At 38.5% G+C, this 24,817-nt stretch overlaps 1 protein-coding gene across 7 annotated transcripts in view; it reads right to left on the bottom strand.

Annotated features, from left to right (window-relative positions):
- DYM (dymeclin) overlaps positions 1 to 24,817 on the bottom strand; it is a 353,838-nt gene that overhangs the window by 144,459 nt on the left and 184,562 nt on the right. Inside the window, exon 14 of one of the 7 annotated variants that reach the window (XM_045886744.3) lies at positions 8,513 to 8,677. The exons of the other annotated variants lie outside the window; for them this stretch is intronic. Coding sequence (XP_045742700.1) covers positions 8,513 to 8,677 — 165 coding nt within the window. The remainder of the gene's footprint in view (positions 1 to 8,512; positions 8,678 to 24,817) is intronic. 7 annotated transcript variants of the gene reach the window in all.

The following is a 24,817-nucleotide window of genomic DNA, read 5'->3' as shown; positions in this document are numbered from 1 at the left end:
ACTTTTAGGGCCAGAATATTTGGGTTTCAATACTGGCATTACTACCTTCTAGCAAAGTATTAAGACAGCCCATGCATCACTTCCCTCATGTGTGAAATGGCAATAATAATATTAACTATCTCAGAAAAGCTGCCTCGAGGATTAAAATAAAAATAGTTAATAATTAGAACCGTGTCTGTTACAGAGCAAGAGCTCAATAAATAATGCTACTATTAGCACTACTGGGCAAGGAAAATATTTTGTGTGCATGCTCCAAGATACAGCCTTTAGAAATCTATACTGTACATCTCAAGTTCATTTAAAAATTAATTTTTAATGAACTGCCTCTTAGAGACAGCTAGTTCATAGAACTGTTATACAAAACGAGTGGCCTGTTGCAACACATCTGATTCTAGTTTAGATCAATGTAAGAATGTACGGGGAAAAATGCCTAAGAAAATTAGGAACTCTTCAGTTCCCATTCCAGCTCAAATCTGTAGGGTGGAGACTAAAAATGTAACAGGAGTGAACCGAAATTTTTAAAAAATAGAAGCAGCTATCTATTGAGAGTAATTCATTCCGCACACGTAGGGTGAGATGCGCTTCTCCCTCTTTCTCATGCTGTGACATTCAGTAAAGATGAAACTCTGATCAGAGCAGAGACGCTTAGAGACTTAGATTCTACCTCTGCTTTGTTGTGTGGTCTCTACCAAACCATTTAATTTCTCTATAGTCTCCTCTGCTTCCTCATCATTTGTAAGATAGAAATAAACCATCTTATTGTCCATCTAACTTAGAGGGATGGGATTAGAATGAATGCCACTCTCACTCGTGGCCACGCTGAAAGGAATTTACCTTCCTCATCACAAGCATGACAACTGAGTTACTTAGTGCCGGTACATTACTTTAACAAACATTAACTTCTGATTTACATCACCACCTATTTAAATTCTAGAAGTCAAATAAATGTAAGGGCTGGCATCATGATGTGCCAAGGCATGGAGAGTGGGTGGAATCACTTTTCTTCCATATAAGGGAGAAACCCTCTAAGTTTAAGTCTGTTGGACATTTAGTGACCAAGAATATTTCTATAATAAGCAGTTCTGCAAGTCTGCATGTCTGAATATGCACATGGAATTCCCTGCAAATGGCAGCCCCAGGGGAAGAGCATCCAACGGGGGGAATTCTATACCCTCTCCAAGTCCTCATACACAGTCTAACCTGCATGACAAATTTTGTTATCTACTCTGGCCACCTTCAGGAACTCTGGTTATACCTATACACCTACAGGTTCATCGCTATGATGTGAGTGCCTCCTTTACCAACACTCTCTATACCTGAGAACATTTGGTGGGGGGAAAAATTACCATTTTTTTGGATCAAATATGAATTTCATATTGTTTTTCCCTAAGATTCTATCACTTCTAAGTTTGTTTCCATATGCCCAAATTCTCATAACATCCTTCTCCCAGAATAAGTATCTTCTGTTATGTTTTAATTATTGATTTAATCTAAATTTCTTCCCTCTGGACAGACAATACATTGTACAACTGGGTGACAGTGCAGGGCGGATGACCATGGCAGGCTAGAGCAGCATCTGTTTTGATGCTATTATTGGTCTGCAATAAATCTTACCAATATTTGTAGACATAACACACTGAAAACATTTTTAAAAACATTTCCAAGTAGGTATGGTGTTGTTTGCACTAAGTAATTTCAAATTAAAAAGGAAGTTAAATAGAATTTTTAATACATACTATGATATACTTTCTTATTTCTTATCCATATTTCTGAACCTTCATTCTGTTACTACTATTATGGCCACTAGCCTCCATAATTTATTTATGCCAGAGGAAAACTGCAGAGGTGGAGGGTGGTGATAAAGCTTGTTAAAACTACTCTATTTTCAAGTTATTTTATAGTATTGTGTTTAAATTTCAAGAGGCAAAATTTAATGCAAAATAATTTTACTTTTCCCTTTGAGTTTCTTCTGCTTAGCTAGAGCCACCAGAGAAAATATTATTTTTGCATTTTTATGAGGCATCTTTCAAAGCATATTGGTAATTGCTTTGATGGTCATGGTTTACCATATAAATCCAAAAAGTAGAAAGTTTATAAAATATTTAAGAAAAAGAGTAATGGCATATGTCAGGCAGTTTTCCTACATAACTAAAGAAACCATAACCAGAATACTTCATTATCTAATAATGCTATCTTGAATGCTTCTTTGAAGATGTAGTAGCTTTATTTATTATTTGTTGAGGGAGAGGGTGGGGGGCAGGGGCAGAGGGAGAGAGAGAATTCCAAGTAGGCTCCACGCCCAATGCAGAGCCCAATGTGGGGCTCGATCCCACGACCCCAAGATCATGACCCGAGCCAAAATCAAGAGTCAGGACACTCAACCAACTGAGCCACCCAGGGCACCCCTGCAGTAGCATTTTAACAGGATTGCCACCTTACTGCTTCTAGCCAAGTAATCTCTGAAGAAGTAGCCATTTTGTGGACCTAAGTATCACATTAGGTGCTAATGATGAGTGGATTAAAAAACACACATTTTCAGGGCACCTGGGTGGCTCAGTCGGTTAAGCGTCTGCCTTTGGCTCAGGTCACGATCCCAGGGTCCTGGGATCGAGCCCCACATCAGGCTCCCTGCTCAGCGGGGAGCCTGCTTCTCCCTCTCCCTGCCGCGCTCCCCCTGCTTGTGCTCTATCTCTCTGTGTCAAATAAATAAAATCTTAAAAAAAAAAAAAAAACAAAAAGCACACGTTTTCTGTCCTCCTGGAGCTTACAGTCTACTCTAAAAGAGAGAATGTGTGTATGAGCAGAAACATAATATTAAGCATAACAATGGATTTAGGGATAAGAGAAAACCTGTGTAAGGAAGTAACAAGTGTAGAAAATACAGAGTAGAGAAAGAAACATTCTGAACAGGAAAGAACACGCAAAAAGCCCTAAGCCAGACAAGGGGTCAGCAAATCCTGGAAAAGAAAGACAACTGGTGTGGCTAGAGAATGTGCCATCCCAAAGGCAGAGGGTAGCCGCTGAGGCGATCTGAGCAAGGAAGAGACGGAATCTGATTTCAACTGGTCTGTACCGAGAGCAGAGGAAACCGCCACTACGTGGGAGGTGAGAACGCCGTGAACTGGTGTGGCTGGCAGCCGGCACAGAGGAAAGAGGACATTTTGGAAACAGAACTGAAATGGATAGAGGATGGATGCAGGGGGTAAGGGAATGAAAATCCTGGTGATTCTCATGAGATGGGCATAAGTAGCTTGATGGCTGGTGACACCATTTGCCGAGACAGAGGAGACAAAAAGAAAAGGTTTGTGGCGAAAGGTTTAAGAGCTGGCCTGGGAGACGGGGCATGAGAGGTGCGAGTGGTGGTGTTAACACTATGGTAGCTGACGGTGTGGGGCTGGAGCTCAGAACCTCAGCTGGAGTTACCCATTTGGGACATACTGCCACATGGATGACATGTAAAGTCATAAAAGGAGATGGAAATGCCTGAGGTAAGAGCTTAAGTGAAAACAAAGGAGGGCCTTAGGAGCAGGCCTTACGGAATTCTATTATTTACAACAAAGGCCTAAAAAGAAATGGCAAACCTGTGCGAAGAAAGCCCAGAGTGCACTGTCGCAGAAGCCAAGAGAAGGTGGGGGGCAAAGCCACCTACCTCAGTTCTGAGGCCCAGCAAAGATAGTGGCCAGTTTGTCAAGCTCTGCCCTCCTCTCCTGTCCTGTCCAGAATGCTCAGCCATGATTCATTCTTATAATTCTGAAGAGAAAATCCCAAGTCCCCAAACCAGAAAACATACAGTAAAAGAGTGACTCTAAAAAAATGTAACTACGTATTGTTTATTCTTCCCAACTTTCCTGATCTGAATTTACCTGTTCTGTTTTGCCTTACGTGGCACTGAGTAGTAACGGAGTATGTCGGAAGACCTAACACCACATAACAGAAAACAGAATAAGCTTGGTGACAGGATCAAGGAGTGAGTATGTAATTCCAACAGAAACCATAATGGCTTAAGTGGAATAATGCATTTCACTTCATGTCACAGAAGTGGTACAGAAATCAATAAGGCACAGAGCCACACCAGAATTATTAAGACAGTATCATATGCATGAAAAATTATGATATGGCTTCAAATATTTATTCATTTGGTGAGTGGTATGTACCATGACAAGGCTGTTCTAGTAATTAAACAAAAGAAACTTTTGAGGAAACTCATTAGAACATTGTCCTAGATTTACGCTTAAGATGTAATCCTTTTTCAAAGCAATCAAATGGCACTAGATGTCATTTTCTTAACCACAGTATGAAAGACATTCCACATGGGTGAAAACACTCCTAAATCTGAAAGTGCTACAGTTTAGGCATGATTTAATGTTGTGCTTACTTAGAATAATAAACGAATTCAGTTAAGAAAAGCACGCCCCCCCCAAAAAAAAACCTATAAAAATTCTAAAATATGCTATGGGAGAAATTTTCTGTGATCACAGATCAAGGAACTATATTTTCATAAACCACTATAAGTCTTTGCCAACTAATAAAATGATACTACATTATATTGGTGAGAAAAAAAAAAAAAAAAAGCCAGAGATATACGCTTAAATTGGGGCAGTGGAGGGAGGTCAGAGAAAAAACAGAGGAGAAACTTATAATTTCAAGTTGCGTAATTTTTAAATGCTTAAAAAATAAATTTTAAAAATGTATATTTCACTAATGCTCCACAACTATTTGTATGTACCATCTAGTTTTCGTCCAGATGCATATAATATACAGTTGTTTATAGCAGTATATAATTTTATATTCTTTTCTCAAAATTATATCAAATGTTTTCCATATTTCTCTTTATTTTTCTTTATAATATTTTTCATGGCTACATCATATTCTCTTGAGTTGATAGAATATAGTTTACTTGACCAATCCCTTATTTTGTTCCTAAATATAATTCTTTCCTTGGGTTATTTCCCTAGGATAAATTCCAAGATATTAGCATTTTATTTTTTATTTATTTATTTATTTTTTATATTTTATTTATTTATTTGACAGAGAGAGACACAGCGAGAGAGGGAACACAAGCAGGGAGAGTGGGAGAGGGAGAAGCAGGCTTCCTGCGGAGCAGGGAGCCCGATGTGGGGCTCGATCCCAGGACCCTGAGATCATGACCTGAGCTGATGGCAGACGCTTAACGACTGAGCCACCCAGGCGCCCCCAAAATACTAGCATTTTAATAACTTTTGGTAGGTATTTCTTTATAGAAATCCACTATTTTCTACCATTTTTTCTCTTACATATGCAACTTACACAACTGCAAAATAATCCAGGATTACACCGTATCTTTAGTATATTAAAACAAATTTTAAAATGGTTGCAAGTTATTGGCAGGTGGACTTAAAACAGGACAGTCTAAGAACTCTACTGCCTCTTGAGATGGGAAGTACCCAGAAGCACTCTCTCAGAGATGCTTTAAAAACAATTTTTATATTGGGAAAAAGTCTGTATTACAATGACTAAGATTTCTATCTACAGCAGTAATTCATATTAGACTAAGGCAAAGTTCTTTAGGGATAAGCTGATACTTCTCTCCAGAGACTCAGTTACATTTTAAACGCTCTGCATAACCAAAAGCTATTTGGGATTGTGAAGTGAGTCTGAGATTGCTCCATTCAGGCCTTTGGCTTGCTTTGTTCTTCTGTGTAACAGTTCTATTGAAAGAAAAATCTGTCAACTGCAGAGACTAGATTACACTTGACCCCGTGTCAGTGTGGATGCAGAATGTTAGTCACCTACACACGAACATGGCCCAAAGGCGACCAGATACCGCCTTCTGCGGAAATCTCGCTCATTCTGAGGTCCTGAACGGTGGAGGTTCCCCACACCCTGTCCCAGACTGCAAGTGGAAAGCCAGGGAGGCAGGGATCATGGCCTTAACTCCAGAGCCTGTGTGGCTAACCACTGTATTTCCTCTGCCATTCAGAAAAGCTGGTCCAGGCCTGGCAGAATCTGGGGGCCGAGACACAGCACATCTGGCAGAACAGCCCTGGAATAAGGTGAGAGAAGACGGCTGACTGCCAGAGAGGGGGCGGGCTTGCAAAATTTTGAAAATGCCATAAAGTTCTCCGGGCCTCAGAGTATTTCCTCAATGCATCTACCTGGGTCTACCACAGCCTGGGATTTCCTTCTAGATGCATCGTAAGGGCTTTTCAGTCCTGAGGAGGGCTCTGCACTGAAAACACCCTTCGGAGGTACATACTCTCACGTTAGCTGGGAGTACTGAACACCCTCCTGAGGATGAGAAAGGGACCAGAGTGGGCAGGGGCCGAGGCGCCACAGGAAAGGTGCTAAAAGAGGAAACAGAAAACTGAAAGAAATGCTGTTCTACCTTGGAAACAAAGTGCACTTCAGCTCTGCCAGGAATTGGGTGAAGGGGGCTCAGAAATCACAGGCTGCTTGGGCCACGTGGTGCCTTTACCTTTACTCTCTACTTTCTTCGTGCCTCCTGACTTTGACTTCCTGGTCCCTTTCCCTCCATTGCCTTGTAGCTTCCCAGGTGTCCCTGTATTCCTCCCTCTCCTGTCTGTTCCTGTGAAGGGAGCGCTGTGACTCCAGAGACAAGTGGATCTAACATTTAAGACTGCAACATTAATGCTTACCTAAATTTCCCGCCTACCCAAACAGATTTCAGACTTGCCAGCCACTACGATCACGAAAGCCAGTTCCCTAAAACAATTCTCAATCTCTTATTCTCTCTGTACACACGTGTGTACATCCTACTGGTTCTCTTTTTCTGGAGGAACCTTAGTCAGGCATAGGTACATTAGTAAGTAAGGGCAAGAATAATTAAAGCTGCCTGTTCAAGAGGCTCAACAATTAAGGGCAGCTCTCTCTGTTCCTTGTAACCAGACAAGTTCTGGTCCCAGTTCCTAAGACTACCACTTACCTCATACTACCTCACTTTACCTAAGTCAGCTGAAAGTAAATGGCTTTACTTTGGTAAATTCTTCCATATTATATGCATAAGAGTTTATTATTTTCACTTACTTTTCTATCTCTGATTTTCTATTTCTTTTTTTTTTTCTTCTTAAAGATCTTATTTATTTATTTGCCAAAGAGAGAAAGAGAGAGCACAAGCAGTGGGAGTGGCAGGCAGAAGGAGAAGCAGGGAGCCCGACGCAGGGCTCAATCCCAGGACCCTGGGATCATGACCTGAGTCGAAGGCAGCCGCTTAACCGACTGAGCCACCCAGGCGCCCCTGACTTTTGATTAAAAATGTCTCTACTGACTCAATAGGAGTCTGACCAACATCATTATGAGTCTGTAAATGTTTCTGCCACCAAGAAAATGCTGTCAACTTAGATGTCACAACTATCTTCTACTTTTTTTTTTTAAAAGATTTTATTTATTTGAGAGTGAGAGAGAGAAGAGAGCACGAGTGCACAAGCAGGGGGGAGGGGTGAAGGAGGAGGGAGAAGCAGACTCCCCGCTGAGCAGAGAGCCTGCCATGGGGCTCAATCCCAGAACCCTGGGATTATGACCTGAGCCAAAGTCAGACCCTTAACTGACTGAGCCACCCAGGCACCCTATCTTCTATTCTTAATAATCAAAGTGTTTTCACTTAGATATACTGTGTAGAGCAAAGCTTTTGTATGTTTCTTCACCTGAAAAGATCTATTTTAATTCAAAATGTTTGCTATTTTCTAGAAGGTGGTCGTGGGGCTTTTTTGTTCTTCCCCTAAAGTCATTCCGCAGAGAAGACACTGCTGCAAACACCCTACCTAGCTAACAATATAGTGCTGGCATAGAAGTCATCTCTGACTTACAGAAAATGTGTTTAAGATGCCAACTGCAAGTAAGTACAAAGCACTAATGTCAAACTATCCCTCTATTTTGGTGCATGACAGACACTAAACAGCAGGTGCTGATTTCCTCTGATACCTAACATCAATGCCTTGTTTCTTTCTTACTACTCCCACCGTTGTTCTGTTTGATCTATACTCATCCATGACACATTGCAACTTGCTGATTTTATAACTACTCTGTATGTAAATAAAGTGAGTAAAAAATACAAAACCCCAATGGATAATTTCTACCTTCTTATAAAGTCAAACCTGCTCAGCTGAACGTGCTTCTATCAAAACATGGATGAAGTGCCATAGCCAGCTCTCAGTGTGCTTGCAGAGCAAGAAAGAGAACTCAAAATTCACATGTAATTAATGGCAACTGTAGAGTCTATTCATACACAAATCAGAGCACTCCCGATTACTATATATTAAATCAAAAGATCTCCAAATGGAGCAAAGTCTAGAAAAGTTCTGTCAAGTTTACATGACAACTATGAGACATAAAGTACTTAGGAAGATATTTGTAAGGAAACAAATCCCAGCCATTATTTTAAAGAATTATTTAGCATCGTTTCAAATACAAATTATCCTCTGTCATCATTTCATCGACATGTGTCCCATTCAAACATGCAATTATCAGTCACATACAGCATGCAGCATGCAGTAAATGGACAGCAGAGGTTAATAACCTGGAAGCATAGGATCTGAGAATGTGAGAGCAAGTTAAAGACAAGAGTTCCTCTCCATTGTCACTGAGGGTCGAGAAGCAATGCTGAAGCGTAGAACAGTGAGAGTGGGGGAAATACAGTTTGTCCAACACATAAACATATCTCCGCAAGTGGCGGCAGGTATAACTGAAAGACAAAGGTAAAAGGAGAAAAACAGAGAGGAGTTTTCCTTTGAAAAAATAAACCATTCTCAATGTCCTCAAAGCGCTCTGTGTATTTTCACTAGATGGTACCCAAGAAAAAACAACTGTTAAAAGAGAATATTAAAAAGATAAAAAAGAAAACAAGCAACCTGTTTTAAAAATGGGCGAAAGATCTAAACAGACACCTCACCAAAGAAGATATACCAACGGCAAATAATCATATGAAAAGATGTTCCACATCACATATCATTAAGGAAATGCAAACTAAAACAATGAGATACTGCTACAAACCCATTCGAATGGCCAAAATCCAGAACACTGACAATACCAAATGCAGGGAAGGATGTGGGGCAGCAGGAGCTCTCAGTTACCGCTGGTGGGAATGCAAAAAATCATACAGCCATTTTGGAAGACAGTTTCAGTTTTCTTACAAAACTAAACATACTCTTACCATACAATCCAGCAGTCATGCTCCTTGGTATTTACCCAAATGAGTTGGAAATTTCTGTCCACATAAATACCTGCACATGGATGTTTCTATCAGTTTTCGTAATTGCCAAAACTTGGAAGCAATCAAGAGGCCATTTAGTAGGTAAACGGACCAACTGTGGTACATCCAGAAAATCAAATATATTCAGCGCTAAAAAGAAATGAGCTATCAAACCATGAAAAGAGAGGGTGGAATCTTAAATGTGTATTACTTAGGAAAGAAGACAATCTAAAAAGGCTACATACTGTATGATTCCAACTCTATGACATTCTAGAAAAGGCAAAACCCCACAGAAGGTAAAAAGATCAGTGGCTGCCAGAGGTTAGTGGGGAGAGAGGGATGAATAGGCAGAGCACAGAAGATTTTTAGGGCAATGCAATATTCTTTATGATACCATAACAGTAGATACATGTCACTATACATTTGTCAAACCCATAGAATGCATATCACCAAGAATGAACCCTAATATAAACTATAGTCTCTGAGTGGTAGTGATTATGTCAAGGTGGGTTCATCAACTGTGTAACAAATGTTATCACTTCTGGTGTAGAATGATGATAGCAGGGGAGGCTGTGTGTGTAGGGAGATGGGGTACATACGGCAATTCTCTGTACTTTTGCTCCATTTTGCTATAAATGTAGAACTGCTCTTAAAAAGGGTATTTAAAAGTGGGGGATGAAATCTGCCTTGCTAGAGCAGAGTGGTATGAGAGATTTTCTCTCTACAATACTACAAATATGTTCCTGGAAGACAGGCAATAATAGTACTGCAATATGGAAGATATTGTGGTAGAGGAACATGGAATTAGGAGTAAGAAAACTTCGAAATCTGGATCCAGCCCAGCCACTGGAAGTTTTGACAGTGGGGATTTGATCTCTCCAAGCCTCAATCCCACAAATTGTAACACAGAAGTAAAAACATTAAATTATTCCAAAATTTTGAAGTGATATTTAAAAATAAAAATATAAAAGAATTATTATCGTCAGAGCAATTTCATTTGTGCCACATTTCAGACCACTTGAAAATAACAAGTTTGAAAGAGGAAAATGCCAAGTCAATGTGACAAGGTGAATCAACAAAACCGTGAACACATCAACATCAATGGATATGCTTAAACTACTAGTCTTTGAGAACCTTGTCTAAAAATCCACGCCAAAAATACACCAAGTTCCCAAATTTTATTTTGGGAATAAATTAATGAAACTAATAGATTAAAAGATTAGAAATAGGCAAATTTCCAAAACTGGGACAATTCAATCACCCATTCAACCTATTAATCAGCCCACCTACTTATCTCCAAGCAGTATCTATTATATGTGGCACATAGGAACTATGCACGACCCTGAAGACAGCGTGAGGACGAAATTACACATAATCCGTTCCCGAGATTACAAGATAGAAGACACATATTAGACAATAACAAAATCCCACTGAAACTGTATAATTTCTAACTGTAATAAGCACTATGAAGGAAAAGTAAGAGGAGTAAAATGGAGATCTCACCCTGAGATTTGGAAGCTGAGAAAGGGCTGCTGCAAAGTGAATTTTAAGCTGACATCTTAAGGAAGAATGGAAGTTAGCTACATAGAGTATAGACTGGGGGAGAGGAACCATGAGGGGCGCCTGGGTGGCTCAGTCATTAAGCATCTGCCTTTGGCTCAGGTCATGATCCCAGGGTCCTGGGATCCAGCCCCTCATCGGGCTCCTTGCTCGGCGGGAAGCCTGCTTCTCCCTCTCCCACTCCCCCTGCTTGTGTTCCCTCTCTCACTGTGTCTCTCTCTGTCAAATAAATAAATCAAATCTTTAAAAAAATAAATAAAAAATAAATACATGAATATTGTAAGGAGAGTGGGTTCAAAATTAACAGCCTTTCTCAGGTCAAAAAACAATGTTTTTTTTTTTTTTTTTAGTTGAAGTATAGCTGATACACAATGTTACTACACTAGTTTCAGGTGTACGACATAGCAATTCAACAAGTCTATACCTTATACTATGCTCACGAGTGTAGCTAGCATCTGTCACCATCCAACACTATTACAATACCACTGACTATATTCCCTTTGCTGTACCTTTCAACCCCGCAACTTATTCATTCTATAACTGGAAGCCTGTATTTCCACTCCCTTCACCCATTGTGCCCATCCCCTCACTTCCCTCCCCTCTGGCAACCATCAGTTTGTTCTCTTTTGGGTCTCTTTCTGCTGTCTGTTTGAAAAAAACAATCAGTTTTTTTGTTTCAGAGAGAGAGTGAAGTGCGAGGGAGAGAGAGAATCCTAAGCAGGTTCCACATCCAGTGTGGAGCCTGACATGGGGCTTGATCCCATGACCCTGAGATCATGACCTGAGCTGAAATCAAGAGTTGGACACTTAACTGACTGAGTCACCGAGGCACCCCGAAAAAACAATGTTTTTTAAAATATAGTGATTCTAGGGGCACCTGGGTGGCTCAGTCGTTGAGCGTCTGCCTTCGGCTTGGGTCGTTATTCCGGGGTCCTGGGACTGAGCCCCACATTGGGCTCCCTGCTCGGCGGGAAGCCTGCTTCTCCCTCCCCCACTCCCCCTGCTTGTGCTCCTGCTCTTGCTATTTCTCTCTGTGTCAAATAAATAAAAATAAGATAAAAAAAGTAAATTAAAAAAATAAAAATATAGTGATTCTAGTCCAATGACAATAAAATAAGATGAAATATACAAGAATAATGTACAACAAATATCTATGAAGAAATCTTTAAAATGGTAATAACAAAAAATTTAAAAGAATTGATAAAATGGAAGAAAAAATTTTTAGATAGGAAACTCTAGGATTATAAAGTCACCAAATGTTCTGGTGTTAGTCTAAAAATTCATGTTCTCAAAAATATCAAGAGTTTTAAAAATGAAACTAGACATGTTAATTCTGAAGTCATATAGAAAATTAAACATTTAAGAAAAGCCATAAAATTCTGAAAAACTATAGAGTTCTAGGATGGGACTAGCTCTACCACCTATTAAAAAAATACTGTAAAGTGACATTACCAGAAACAGTTTGGTATGGTGCATGAGTACAAGAACACTAGAAGAGACTGAAATAAGATGAGAACAGAGTATAAGATAAAGGTGGCACTTTATTTTTTTTTAAAGATTTTATTTATTTATTTGAGAGAGCAAGAGTGAGAGATTGAGCAAGGAGAGCAGCAGAGGAAGAGAAAAAAGCAGGCTCCCCCACTGAGCAAGGAGCCCAACCTGGAGCTTAATCCCAGGATGCTGGAATCATGACCTGAGCCGAAGGCAGAAGCTTAACCAACTGAGCCACCTAGGTGCCCCAAGGTGGCACTTTAAAACAGAAGATCTGATGCATTATTTGATAAATGGTATTAGGATAACTGAGTAGATAATTAGGAAAAAACAGAGATGACTCTTAACCTCACCTCCTAAATCAAAAGAAATTCCAGGTTGATCAAAGATTGTAAGGAAAAAATAAAACGACAAAAGATCAAAAATAAACCATATACATGAGCGTCATTAAAAAATAAGTCTTAAAGTTGACCCCATAAAAATGAAAAATATAAATAGAAGAGACAATCACTTTTTCACTGTGCATCTTTTGTACAGTATGAACTTTCTGCCACTTTCATGTATCATAGACATAAATTAATGACTGAATAATTTTTAAAAATTGAAAGGGGCACAGGAGCAATTATTTCAGAGGGACTATGCTAAACACAGGGAGATTTAAACAAGTTCAAGAATCTGAAAGAAGTTCAGTATGGCTGGTGTATGTTGGAAAAATGGTAAAAGGTAAGGTGGGCTCATGCAGCGCCTTGTGAGTTGTAAGATTCATCACATCATGAAAAACTAATGAAGGGTCTGAGCGGGGAGCAACTAGATATGGTTTACTTTTTCTAAGATGCATTTCTGCAATACAAAGATAAAATTGGAGGGGGGCAAAAGTTGAAAGATACAACCAGAAGCGCCAAGAGTGGAAAAGCAAAGACCAGTAAGCAGCCACTGCAATTGTTTATGCAAGAATTGCTGACGATGGCTTCAGAGCAGGAGAGCAGATTCAAGACCTTTGGAAGTAAAACCAATGGGACTTGCTAATTGATTGGAATGGGAGATGGTGTCAGTGGAGGAATATACCAAGAATAATTCCCTGATTTCTGGTATTAGGAACTGAATGAAAGTACATTTTCTGAGCTAAGAGAAACTAGAGGAGGGACAGGTTTGTTTTTGTTTTTGTTTTTGTTTTTTAAAGATTTTATTTATTTATTTGCGAGAGAGAGAGAATGAGAGACAGAGAGCACAAGATGGGGGAGGGTCAGAGGGAGAAGCAGACTCCCTGCCAAGCAGGGAGCCCGATGCGGGACTCGATCCTGGGACTCCAGGATCATGACCTGAGCCGAAGGCAGTCGCTTAACCAACTGAGCCACCCAGGCGCCCGAGGAGGGACAGGTTTTATGGAGAAGATCATGAGTTTAGTTTTGGACATGCTCAGTTTCAGATATTGCAGATGTGAGATGTCAGCAAATGCTGGTACACATGTAAGCTTGAAGCTAAGAGAGATGTGGACTAACCCAGAGACAGAGGTGGATACAGAGAGACACATAGATGGAGGTCAAAGTTTGGGGAACATATATGAGATTATATAAGGGCAGACGGAAAGAGACAGGACCTGGACTAAGAAATTCTAGGATATACAAGTTAAAGAGAGAGAGAGGTGCTGGTACAGAGTACTCACGGGTAGCTAGAGAAGTCACAAGAAAATCTAAGAATGTAGTCAGAAGGTGTTTCAAGAGGGCCATGGTAATGATACACCTTTAAGATGATCTCCGTATATACTAAGCATATAAATCTTAAACTTTCAAGCTGTGTGACTGAAACAGTTAACATATTCTTGGAAAAGGAGCTCCTGTTCAATTTAGAGAAGTTCCTTCCTCTTAATTTAATAATCTTGAAATATTCTTTATTATTATTTAATAGAGATTGAATGGAAATAGCCCTGGTGATTAGCAGACACATGAGAGATGTCTCATTATGAGAAAAATCCTTTGGTCCCACCACTTTTAGCTTACAAAACAAAACAAAACAAAAAACAAACAAGAAATGAACAAATGAAATACAACTAGTTTTTAATGATTATCTTTTAATCACAATTCTGTCATGAAGTCTGTCTTAATATTTTCACCGCAACTGTAATAATGCTAAAAAATGAATTCAAAAATGTAGTCAATGCTAGACTTTGACACTGTTACTTTGAATTCAGCTCAATTAATCTGTATTCCTTAACTACAAATCAAGGCACAGAAAACTGGCTTTTAATTACATTATCCTGTCATTAACTATGAGCATCCACTGGATAAACAGTATTTATTGGTTGCTGAACAAGATTTTAATTATGAAATTATTTTAAAAGCATGTGGTCTACATAAGATGTTTCAAAAGAAAGGCGCAGATACAAAATGGATTTAAAAATAGGATGTTGCATTTATTTCAGCATTTCACAGCTATACCCAACAAAAGAATCTCTTCTAATCATTCTTAGTTATATGGCATCTGATTGAAATCTTGCTCTGACAAGATACCTCTCATTTTTTTTTTTTAAGATTTTATTTATTTATTTGACAGAGACACAGCGAGAGAGGGAACACAAGCAAGGGGAGTGGGAGAGGGAGAAGCAGGCTTCCCACTGAGCAGGGAGCCCAATGCGGGGCTCGATCCCAGGACCCCGGGATCATGACCCGAGCTGAAGGCAGACGCTTAACCGACTGAGCCACTCAGGAGCCCCTAACTCTCATTTTTAAATATTCTTAAAACACAGTGGTAATATTACTATTACCTTCCAGGTACAGTACAGGACTCCGTAAGTCCTGTACTGAACACAGTATAATCCTTTTTGATGAGCACAGGATCACATTAAGTTTTTAGTAATTGCTCATATTAAGCTGGTGACCAAATGCAATGCATTACAGAACAATCTTACCAAACCTTTATTTTGCAACTGATCTTTGGAATTTAAGTAAGGAAATCATCTTGCAGAGCTTGACTTCATTCTAAAATGTGAAACTCATTTTGAATACAGATTCTCTCTGATTTTGTCATCTACAAAACTGAGAATACCTTTTATGATTTCTTCTAAGAAAGTTATTAATAGAAGTACTAAATAGGAACAGGTCAAGGACAGATCTAGAAAAATGCACTAGAGATCTCTGTGTCAGCCACCAGGCCATATACAAACACTAATCAACAGCTTTTTGCTATGTTTTTCAGCCATTAATATATGAAGGAGGAATCTGAAAAACAAAACAAAACAAAAACACTTTCACATTTATGACTTCTTTATTTTTCTGTCCTCATATTCCACTGTAATAATTAAAAAGAGGTATCACAATCCCCATTTAACAAATGACAAAACTGCAGAAAAAAGAAAATAGGTGACACACTGACTATCATGTCAGTTAGTCATGGAAGAATTCCACCCAGTGGAATCCACTGACAACTCAGTCATACTCAGGGCCAGAGGTTCCTAACGCTATAAACCAACATCCAAGCTCAGGACCCCCATTTTCTGGCATCTCCGTAAGTCCTGTACCTGCCCACTTCTCCAAAACCAAAGTCTTAAGAGGATGATAATGTCTAAGATAAGGTAGAGTTAATTTTTTAAAACAGGTTTATAATTAGATACTTTTATTGAGTCCTGGAAAGGACTCCAGGACTCAATCCACCAAAGGAAAACAAAACTTCAGAAAACATAAAAATTGTTTTAAGGTGGTCGTGATTCACATTTTGAAGCAAGCGATCACAGTTAATATTAACAGTAAAGAGACATGATATATCTCTTGATAGGATCACAGCAGAGCTTACAATCTAGTCCTGAGGAATCAAAAGAATCCAAATTGAAGAGTATCTTATAGAAAACAAAAACAAAAAAAGCTCCATATTCTTCAAATTTTGAAAGACAAAGAAAGGCAGAGCTGTTCCACACTAAAGGAGATAAAAGAGAGCAACTAAATGTGATTCTTGGATTAGATCCCCGGGAGGGTTACAAGGCAATTTTTTTTTTCTCTAGAAAGGAAATGAGTGGGGTAAATGACAAAATTTGAGTGTCTATAGATTAGACAATGTTAACTTCCTGGTTTTGATAAATGTTTTTGTTTTTAAGAAATAGACACTGAAGTACTTGGTGGTAAAAGTAAAGGTATAACATGTCCATAAATTCTCAAATGTTAAAAAAAAAGACACTATGCAAAAGTGGTAAAATTTTACCATTTTAGAACTCTAAGGGAAGGTGAATGAGAAAACTACACTTTTTTGCAAATCTGCAATTTCAAGATAAAAGGTTTTAAAAATGAATACAGTATTAAAACATGAAAGTCATTTATTTTTTTAATATAAGAAAGAAAACAGAATCTTTTTGATATACTGAATAATATCCATTTTAAGATTATGACATTCAAATCTAGAGCACTAAAATGTCATTCTGACCTCTATACTTAAAACTTAGGACATCAAAGGGGCGCCTGGGTGGCTCAGTCGTTAAGCGTCTGCCTTCGGCTCAGGTCATGATCCCAGGGTCCTGGGATGGAGCCCCGCATCGGGCTCCCTGCTCCTCAGGAAGCCTGCTTCTCCCTCTCCCACTCCCCCTGCTTGTATTCCCTCTCGCTGTGTCTCTCTCTGTCAAATAAATAAATAAAATCTTAAAAACAAAACAAAAAACTTAGGACATCAGAAAAAACTAGAGCATGGGAAGTAAGCAAATGTGGTCTGGAGCTATCCCATAAAAAACAGTCACTGTTACTTAAGAGTTGCATTTTCATAAAAAATAAAATCCCTTTAGTGCCTTCTCATATGAAAATGTCCAAGATTATGCAATGTATAGTACTGAAATGTTATTTGATATGGCTATGCTTCACCAAAGTAAAGTATGAAAATGTTCTCTCCTAAAACAATACTTAAATCTGTAAAAGATCCCCAAAACCACAAGCAAAAGAGTGATGCTTTAAAAAGATCCCTGAGTCAGGCTTTCTAATAATGTATTTTGCAGAGCTTTGACAATAAAATTATATTCTCATAGCAACTTTTTATTAATATCTTTTCTTTTTTATTTTAAAGATTTTATTTATTTATTTGACAGAGAGAGAGAGAGCGAGAGCAGGAACACAAGCAGTGGGAGTAGTAGAGGGAGAAGGAGAGGGAGAAGCAGGCTTCCTGCGGAGCAGGGAGCCCGATGTGGGGCTTGATCCCAGGACCCTGCGATCATGACCCGAGCCAAAGGCAGAAACTTAATGACTGAGCCACCCAGGCGCCCCTTCTTAATTATTTATATGCTTCGCAAACTTTCAAAAAAAATTGAAATCACCAAGGAACAGATTAAACTTTTTGGACTATCTAGATTATTATGTGCATCCCTTTCCAATGTCTATTTAAAATTTTTTTTAGAAAAAGCTTGTTGATAAAATTCATTAGTAGATATAAAATATCAAGAAATTAAATTAATAATGAATGTTTAGAACCTACATGAAGAAAATGACAAAAATTTACCACTGGGCATAAAAGAAGCCTTGATTAAATGATTGATTTAAGCCTTAATTAAATGAAGAGACACCAGCATGGTTCTTGAGACAGGAAGACAAAATATTATAAAGGATGCCATGATCCTCCATAAGACTAGGAACATTAAGTTAAATTTCTACCCAGTTATGACATCTGGAACTGAAACAAAAGTCCAACTTTTTCTCTACATGAAGTCTTTAAATATATGAAGAAACTGTAAATCTCTTAAGGTTTTCTTCTGATATTAAACATCTTTTCTTTCATTTTTCATCTTTCTAGATTCTCATCAATCTTATTACTCTCCTTTGTATATTCACACTGATTCAGCAATGTAACAAGGGCAGAGAGGAATATTTTCTCACTTAGAATTGCTGGGACATGGTGATGATAAAGAAGCAGACCAACTTTTAGTCAGTTTTATTACAGTTTTAAAATTCTTTACAGACACAATGCATTGCCAGAACCACTGGTATCATCCCACGCTTGGTTTACCACTGATTCTTCTTAAAATATGGCAACATAAGTGAACACATTCTTCTAGATGTGTTTTGTTTTGGGCAATGATGAGTAATTTATATACTATTAGTACAGCTTTAAATTATACATGTTCAAAAACTAAAATCAAAAGGGGGGCACCTGCATGGCTCAGTTCAGTTGGTTAAACATCTACCTTTGGCTCAGGTCATGATCTCAGGGTCCTGAGACTGTCAGGAGCCTGAGCCCCGGGGTTGGGCTCCCTGCTCAGCGGGGAGTCTGTTCCTCTTTCTCCTCTGGCCCCTCCCCCCTCACTCTCTCTCTCTCAAATAAAATCTTTAAAAAAAAAAAAAAAACCCTAAAATCAAAAGGAAAAAATTCCCTCAAACTGAAAACCAAAAGAAATGATTTAACTGTATATCAAGTGATAAAACCACACAAAGATTTAAAAATTATAACAAATTATTTTAAAATATAGAATTGATCATATATATTCAGTGGCATATATTCTAAGGACAGAGACAAAAAAATCACAAGCTTCATTCACTAAGACTTAGTAACAATATTACTATTATCTTGAAGCAATTACTTGTACATATAGAGACATACAGGGAGGAATAAAGAGAATATATGAATGCAGTTCAAAGAATCGAATTAGAATTTATGTTAAGTAACCTTAAATCTGAATCAAAGCTAACAGTATGAACTATCTTTTTCCTTTTCAAGAATTTATATTTTACTAGTTTAGTCCACGGAAGAGATCTGAAAGAAATGACAGACTCCATAGCAATTAGCACCCCTATCACCCACCACCCAATTGTGGTCTCTAAATATCATTTAGATAGAAAGAAACCAGAGCTTCTTGAAACAATGGTGGTTTCTAGGTCTGAGACAGGAAATGTGCAAGATGAGCCTGACACGTTCTGTTGGCCTCAGAACAGGAAAGCAGGTTAACTATCAAAGAAGAAAAGCATCCTATCAAAAGACGACATAAGAGTTTCCCATCGGCCAAAGATGGCACACTCAGAAACCAAAAAAGATGACTCTGCAAGTGACTGAAACACACATAGTATTTATATAAAAAAATGAAGAATTCATAATAAAACAATTGAAAAACCAAAAACCAAAATGCTTTGTTTACAAGGACATCAATCACTCTTTCTGAAAATTAAATATTGAAGGAAAAGAAATAAGCATTAATCCTGTCTTTCCAAGCTAACCTACTCGGGAAGAAAGAATTCTACCTAAAAAATATGCGTGTGATATTCTAATTTAAAAATTTCCTGGGCACCTAGCTGGCTCAGTCAGTAGAGTATGAGACTTTTGACCTCAGGGTCGTGAGTTTGAGCGCCACGTTGAGTGTAGAGAATTCTTGAAAACGAAATCTTTAAAAAAATTTTTCCTTTTGGCGGCCGGTAATGAAATGACTAATTCAATGAGAGATCATCAATGGATGAAACCATCACATGAAGGAACAATGGTGCAACTTAGAAGGAAGGGATTAGGCTATCACCAACTGAATTGATTAATCTTAGTATCCCTGGGATAATTAGGCATTATGTGTTTCCTGATACTCTGCAATATGAAATACATAGGAATGTTTATGAAGAACTTTCTCCAAAAAGGTTGAATCTCAAAGATCTATTCCCCAGAGTTAACTTTCAGTTTGCAGAAGAAATCAATGATAGCAAAAACAAATTAAAGGCACAGGAGAAGGCAAACAGATAAACCCAAAATGTGGGATATTCTATAAAACAACTAACTTTTTGTTGTCAAAGTTGTGAGTTAAAAAAAAAAAGAAAGAAAAAGGAAGGAGGGGATACAGCTCTAGATCAGGGATCAGCAACCTTTTTCTAAAGAGCCAGATAGTAAATACTTTAGGTTTGTGGGCCATACTGTCTTTCTTACAACTACTGAACTCTGTAAGTGCAAGAAAGCAGCTATAGACAAAATGCAAATAAATGGTCATTGCTGTGTTCTAATAAAACTTTATTTTAAAAATTCTGACCCTGCTCTAGATTGAAATAATCCTAAGAGACACGACTATTTAATGCGGTGTGAAGACCTCGTTTGGACCCTGATTTGAACTAACCAAAATAAACAGGTATTTTTAAATCAGGCACACTGTGAATATTGATTTGATATCAGATTAAGGAACTGTTAATTTGCTTGTGTGGACAAACTAATCAAACTGACACGAACAGGTAACAGGTGCTACAAACAAGAACTAAACACAGGGAGACTTCAACTGATCAGATAGGTAAAGAAAGTTTTCCCTATGAAAGTTAATGATTCAGCCAAGATTTATAGGATGAATAAAGATAAGCAGGAAAAGAATACAAGCAGAAGGAACAACATAGATTAAAGATCTGTGTTGACCTGGAGGGAGGGAGCAGTAAAAGGGGCCAGATTACAGAGGAGTTTGGTCTTTACCCTAAGAACAATGAGAAGCACAAGAAGGGTATTAAGCAGTTTCAGGATAAGATTTGCATTTTGATCAGTCTAGCTGCAGACTGATGAGCCAAGAGTTGGTAAAAGAGTTCACAGAAGTTACTGCAGTAGGGTAAGGGAACTAAGGCAATGAGGTAAAGGAGAGAAGTGGGCATATATGACAAAGTTATTCACAAGACTCAGTGAAGAATTGGCTACGGTAGGTGAGAGGAAGGGAGAGAGGGTCAAAAATGACTCCCAGGCGGGGCACCTGGGTGGCTCATTAGTTAAGCACCTGCCTTCAGCTCAGGTCATGATCCAGGGGTCCTGGGATTTGGGATCGAAGCCTGCATCTGGCTCCCTGCTCAGTGGGGAGTCTGCTTCTCTCTCTCTCTCTCTCTCCACCCCCTGCCCCCCCCATGCTCTCTCTCTCTCTCTCTCTCTCAAATAAATAAATAAAATCTTAAAAAAAAAAAAAGACCCCCAGGCTTCTGGCTTGCATAAAAGGTGATGTCATTCACTGAGACAGGGAACAGCACAGAGGATCAGCAAGGGCAAGGAAAGGGCAAGATTACGATTTCCATTCTAAATACACTGAGGTCTGCAATAACTCCGAGAAACTTGAAACCTGGTATCAGGTATATGAATGGACAAAAAGGTCTCAGAGGTCCAAGGATAGGTCTAGCCTGAAGACACATGTTTGGGAGTCATCTGTATACAGGCAGGAGTGGCTAAGATCACCGAGGTAAGGAGTAGAGAGAGTAGAAGGGAGTCTAGGAGTGACCTTGAGAAATGCCAACATTTAATAGTGTCATAAGATCACTTTAAATCTAGACTGAGGAAGACAACCCTTCACAGAATTTTGAGGAGTGACCAAAAACAAAAACAAAAAACACAAGAAGAAACTGTCTTAGTGAAGAGTAGTTAACAGTGTCAAACACAATTGAGAGGGCAAATAAAACAGAAAATGCCCACTGAATTTAGCAATATAAAGTCACTGATGAGCAACAGGGACCAATGTTAGAAACGTCAAAAAATACCATTCATTAAAACCCAACCCTGGGTATAAGACTTCCTATCTTTAATCCCATTGATTAGTTCATCCACATGCATTAAATATCATTAAGTTTCTAGGGGAGATTTTTACAAACCAAAAAATTTATAAAATAACACACAATTTTACACAGTATAAAACTTACAATACAATGTGGATATGTAATGACATCCAAGAAAATAAGCAGAGTAAAATCTGGGACGAATGTCAGGAAAGTACAAAACAGTGGTGGAAGCACAGCCCTTGAATCATTTAACTCCTTGGCAGCAGAAGTCATTTTTCCTGGAGCTAAATCTATTGCTAGCAATGAAGATCCCAGGAATCTCTAGTATGAAGGATTAACAGACTGGCCCAAGCACTGGAAAATACATTGAAAGGAACAATCTAGTACTAGCTCAAAGGGGATGAAATGACCTAATACCCCACTGCCAGATCTAGAAAATAATAAAGACTGTAACAATAAAAAAGGACCTCTTTAACAATATAACATAACAATATAACATTACAATATAAACTTCTTTTCTATGATTTGTATCTCAGTTGCTAAAGAAATCAAAATAAGAAAAACCCTTAGATTTGTGTAACAAACATTTTCATCAATCAGAATGTACACAATCATTGACATTTGAAATTTAATCAAATTCTCTGATTTAAAAAATCTTCCAATAAGATCTTTCATCCTAAGCTAGCTACTTATTTTGGGATATACATGCATCAAAAAAACCTAAAATGTAAACATGTGTAGGAGCTTAAAAGATAACCAAATATTTTAGATAGCAATTTCATAACATTTTTGTCAAATTACTTGCTTCTTGTTTCTAAAATATTTGTTATAATCACATATAAATTTGGTAGTATCTATAGAATTAATCATATTTTCCTTTAGGGACAAACTTTATTTCCAAGAATGTTTCTGAGAACTTCAACTTGTCATTGAAGACTTGATCACAGTTCACTTAATAAAATCTCATCCTCCTCTTTATAGAAAACGAAGTAGTTAAAGGCATTGATCTTCATATACTACCAAAGTAAAGGAGACAAGGCACTTGAAAATAATTTTAAGTTTTGTTAACAGATCATATGTACCAGATATCTAAATATTAGACTAAGTAGATGGACACTTACATGGTACTCATTAAGTATACCACTGTCCCTTGTTTTAAAGATGATGTGACAATCTATATTTACAGGTGTGGATAAACAGATCCGCTTATTACCAGCATTCCCTCCTACAGGGCATATGTACACAAAAAATGTCTTTGACTTTGGACAAAGCAACTGTTTAAAAAGAATGCTGTTGTGGCTTTCCATTACAGACATTTGCTCTGCAAATGCCCAATAAGGCCATGCAGCAATGTACAGCTGGCTGGGTTCCCAGCAATGCACAATTATGCTATATGGCTTGAAGTTGTATTTCCATGTGTTAATAGCATGCTGCTGTCTGCCCTACTTGTGGTCTAATAAGCAGGTCTAAAAATCTACAAACACAGACATTCATTCCAAGTTCCCTGCTAACATTTTCATGACCTTAGAGTTAGGAGGAGGGGAACACTGATGGACATCTCATAAGGAAGGAAAATTTTTACTTGGTAAGAATTTCTTGACTGGATTTGTTTACAATTATATTTTATTTTTATTTTATTTTTAAAGAATTTATTTTTTTGACAGAGAGGGAGACCGCAAGAGAGGGAACACAAGCAGGGGGAGAGGGAGAGGGAGAAGCAGGCTTCCCGCTGAGCAGGGAGCCCGATGCGGGCCTCGATCCCAGGACCCTGGGATCATGACCTGAGCTGAAGGCAGACGCTTATCGACTGAGCCACCCAGGCGCCCCTACAACTATATTTTAAAAGAAGCATTTCAATATGTTATTGTGCTCCTCCTTGTGCCAAGGGAAGTGGTGGATTGACACGGCACACATTAAAATGAAGACTCCCACAGACGCCAAATTGGTTCCAGTGGGGGTGGAGTTGATTGAAGGGGGAAAAAAAAGCACACGCTCATTACAGAATTAACTATCAAAGAACTCAGCCTGAAAGTTAAAAATTATCTTTATACCTCATCTGGAGACGTGTTCAAAAATTAAAAGACGTGTTCTTAAAAATCTGGACTTTGGGGGACATTAACGATGACTATATACTAGATGCCAAAGTGTTGCTGAGTCCACACACATCTGTCTACACTGAGTAATTTGGGGTATAAACACTAAGAATGTAATGGAAAGACTGGGTTCACAAATAAATAGCTATAAAATAGCATATTTAGCACATTTTATGACCATCAAAAAGCTTGCTCACTTCTAAAGTCATTATATTTTACAAACTCCCTCTTGACAAAAGGCATGAAAGGATTTATAGCCATTGTAAAATTCTCCTGAACAATCTGAGTTCTGAGTCTTGATTTTTCAATATACATGCCATAAGTATTAGATCAGTGGAGTTAGATAATCTGGAGCCATGAAAAAAGCCCAATTCTGCTGAGACTGATTAAATATTTATGTCACATCCTTTCTATAGCAGAGCAGGAAAAAATACACACAAGATAAAGTGCTCTACAATCAGAAGAGTTGAAAATCTATTAAGGTCATTAAAAATCTGGACAAGTCTTCTTATATGGAAGTTATGCTAATAACTCATCATCAGGAGACCATCTCAGAGTCATTTTTCAGCTGTGGTCATGGATGTACGTCGAAACAGCCATACTCCCTCCCTCACCCTTTCACCCACATGGGTGTGGTGACACACACTAAAGCCACGTCTGTGAGCTGGCAGCAAAGATTCCGGGTGCTGTTACAGGAATGTGGTAATCATGAAATTGAAGCTCACTGGCCTAGGTGGATGGACATGAAAAGCCCAGTGTTGGTCTCACTAGCTCAAGCTCTCATCAGCCTAACTATAGTACTAGCCTGACTGCCACAGTAACTGATGGACACACCAGGACACCTCTTCCTGGGGGGAAGGACAGGCCACACCTTCTTTTGCCTCTAGGCCTTTGCACCTGCTGACAACTATCTGGATGACCCCCTCCTCCTCCATTCTCTAAGTGTGACTCTTCCGGAAGCTTTCCCTGATTGCTTCAGGGACATCTAGTGCTGTCCCTTCTAGATTCCCATTGTGCCTAGCACTTACTGCCAATATACAACTTAACAAAAT

The sequence above is a fragment of the Mirounga angustirostris genome, unplaced genomic scaffold (assembly GCF_029215605.1).
Source record: "Mirounga angustirostris isolate CCGP_5_RB_7025 unplaced genomic scaffold, mMirAng1.0.hap1 SCAF_14, whole genome shotgun sequence".
In the NCBI taxonomy this organism is placed as follows: domain Eukaryota; kingdom Metazoa; phylum Chordata; class Mammalia; order Carnivora; family Phocidae; genus Mirounga; species Mirounga angustirostris.
The sequence above is the reverse complement of the archived record's forward strand: the minus strand, read 5'-3'. Positions and strand labels throughout refer to the sequence as shown.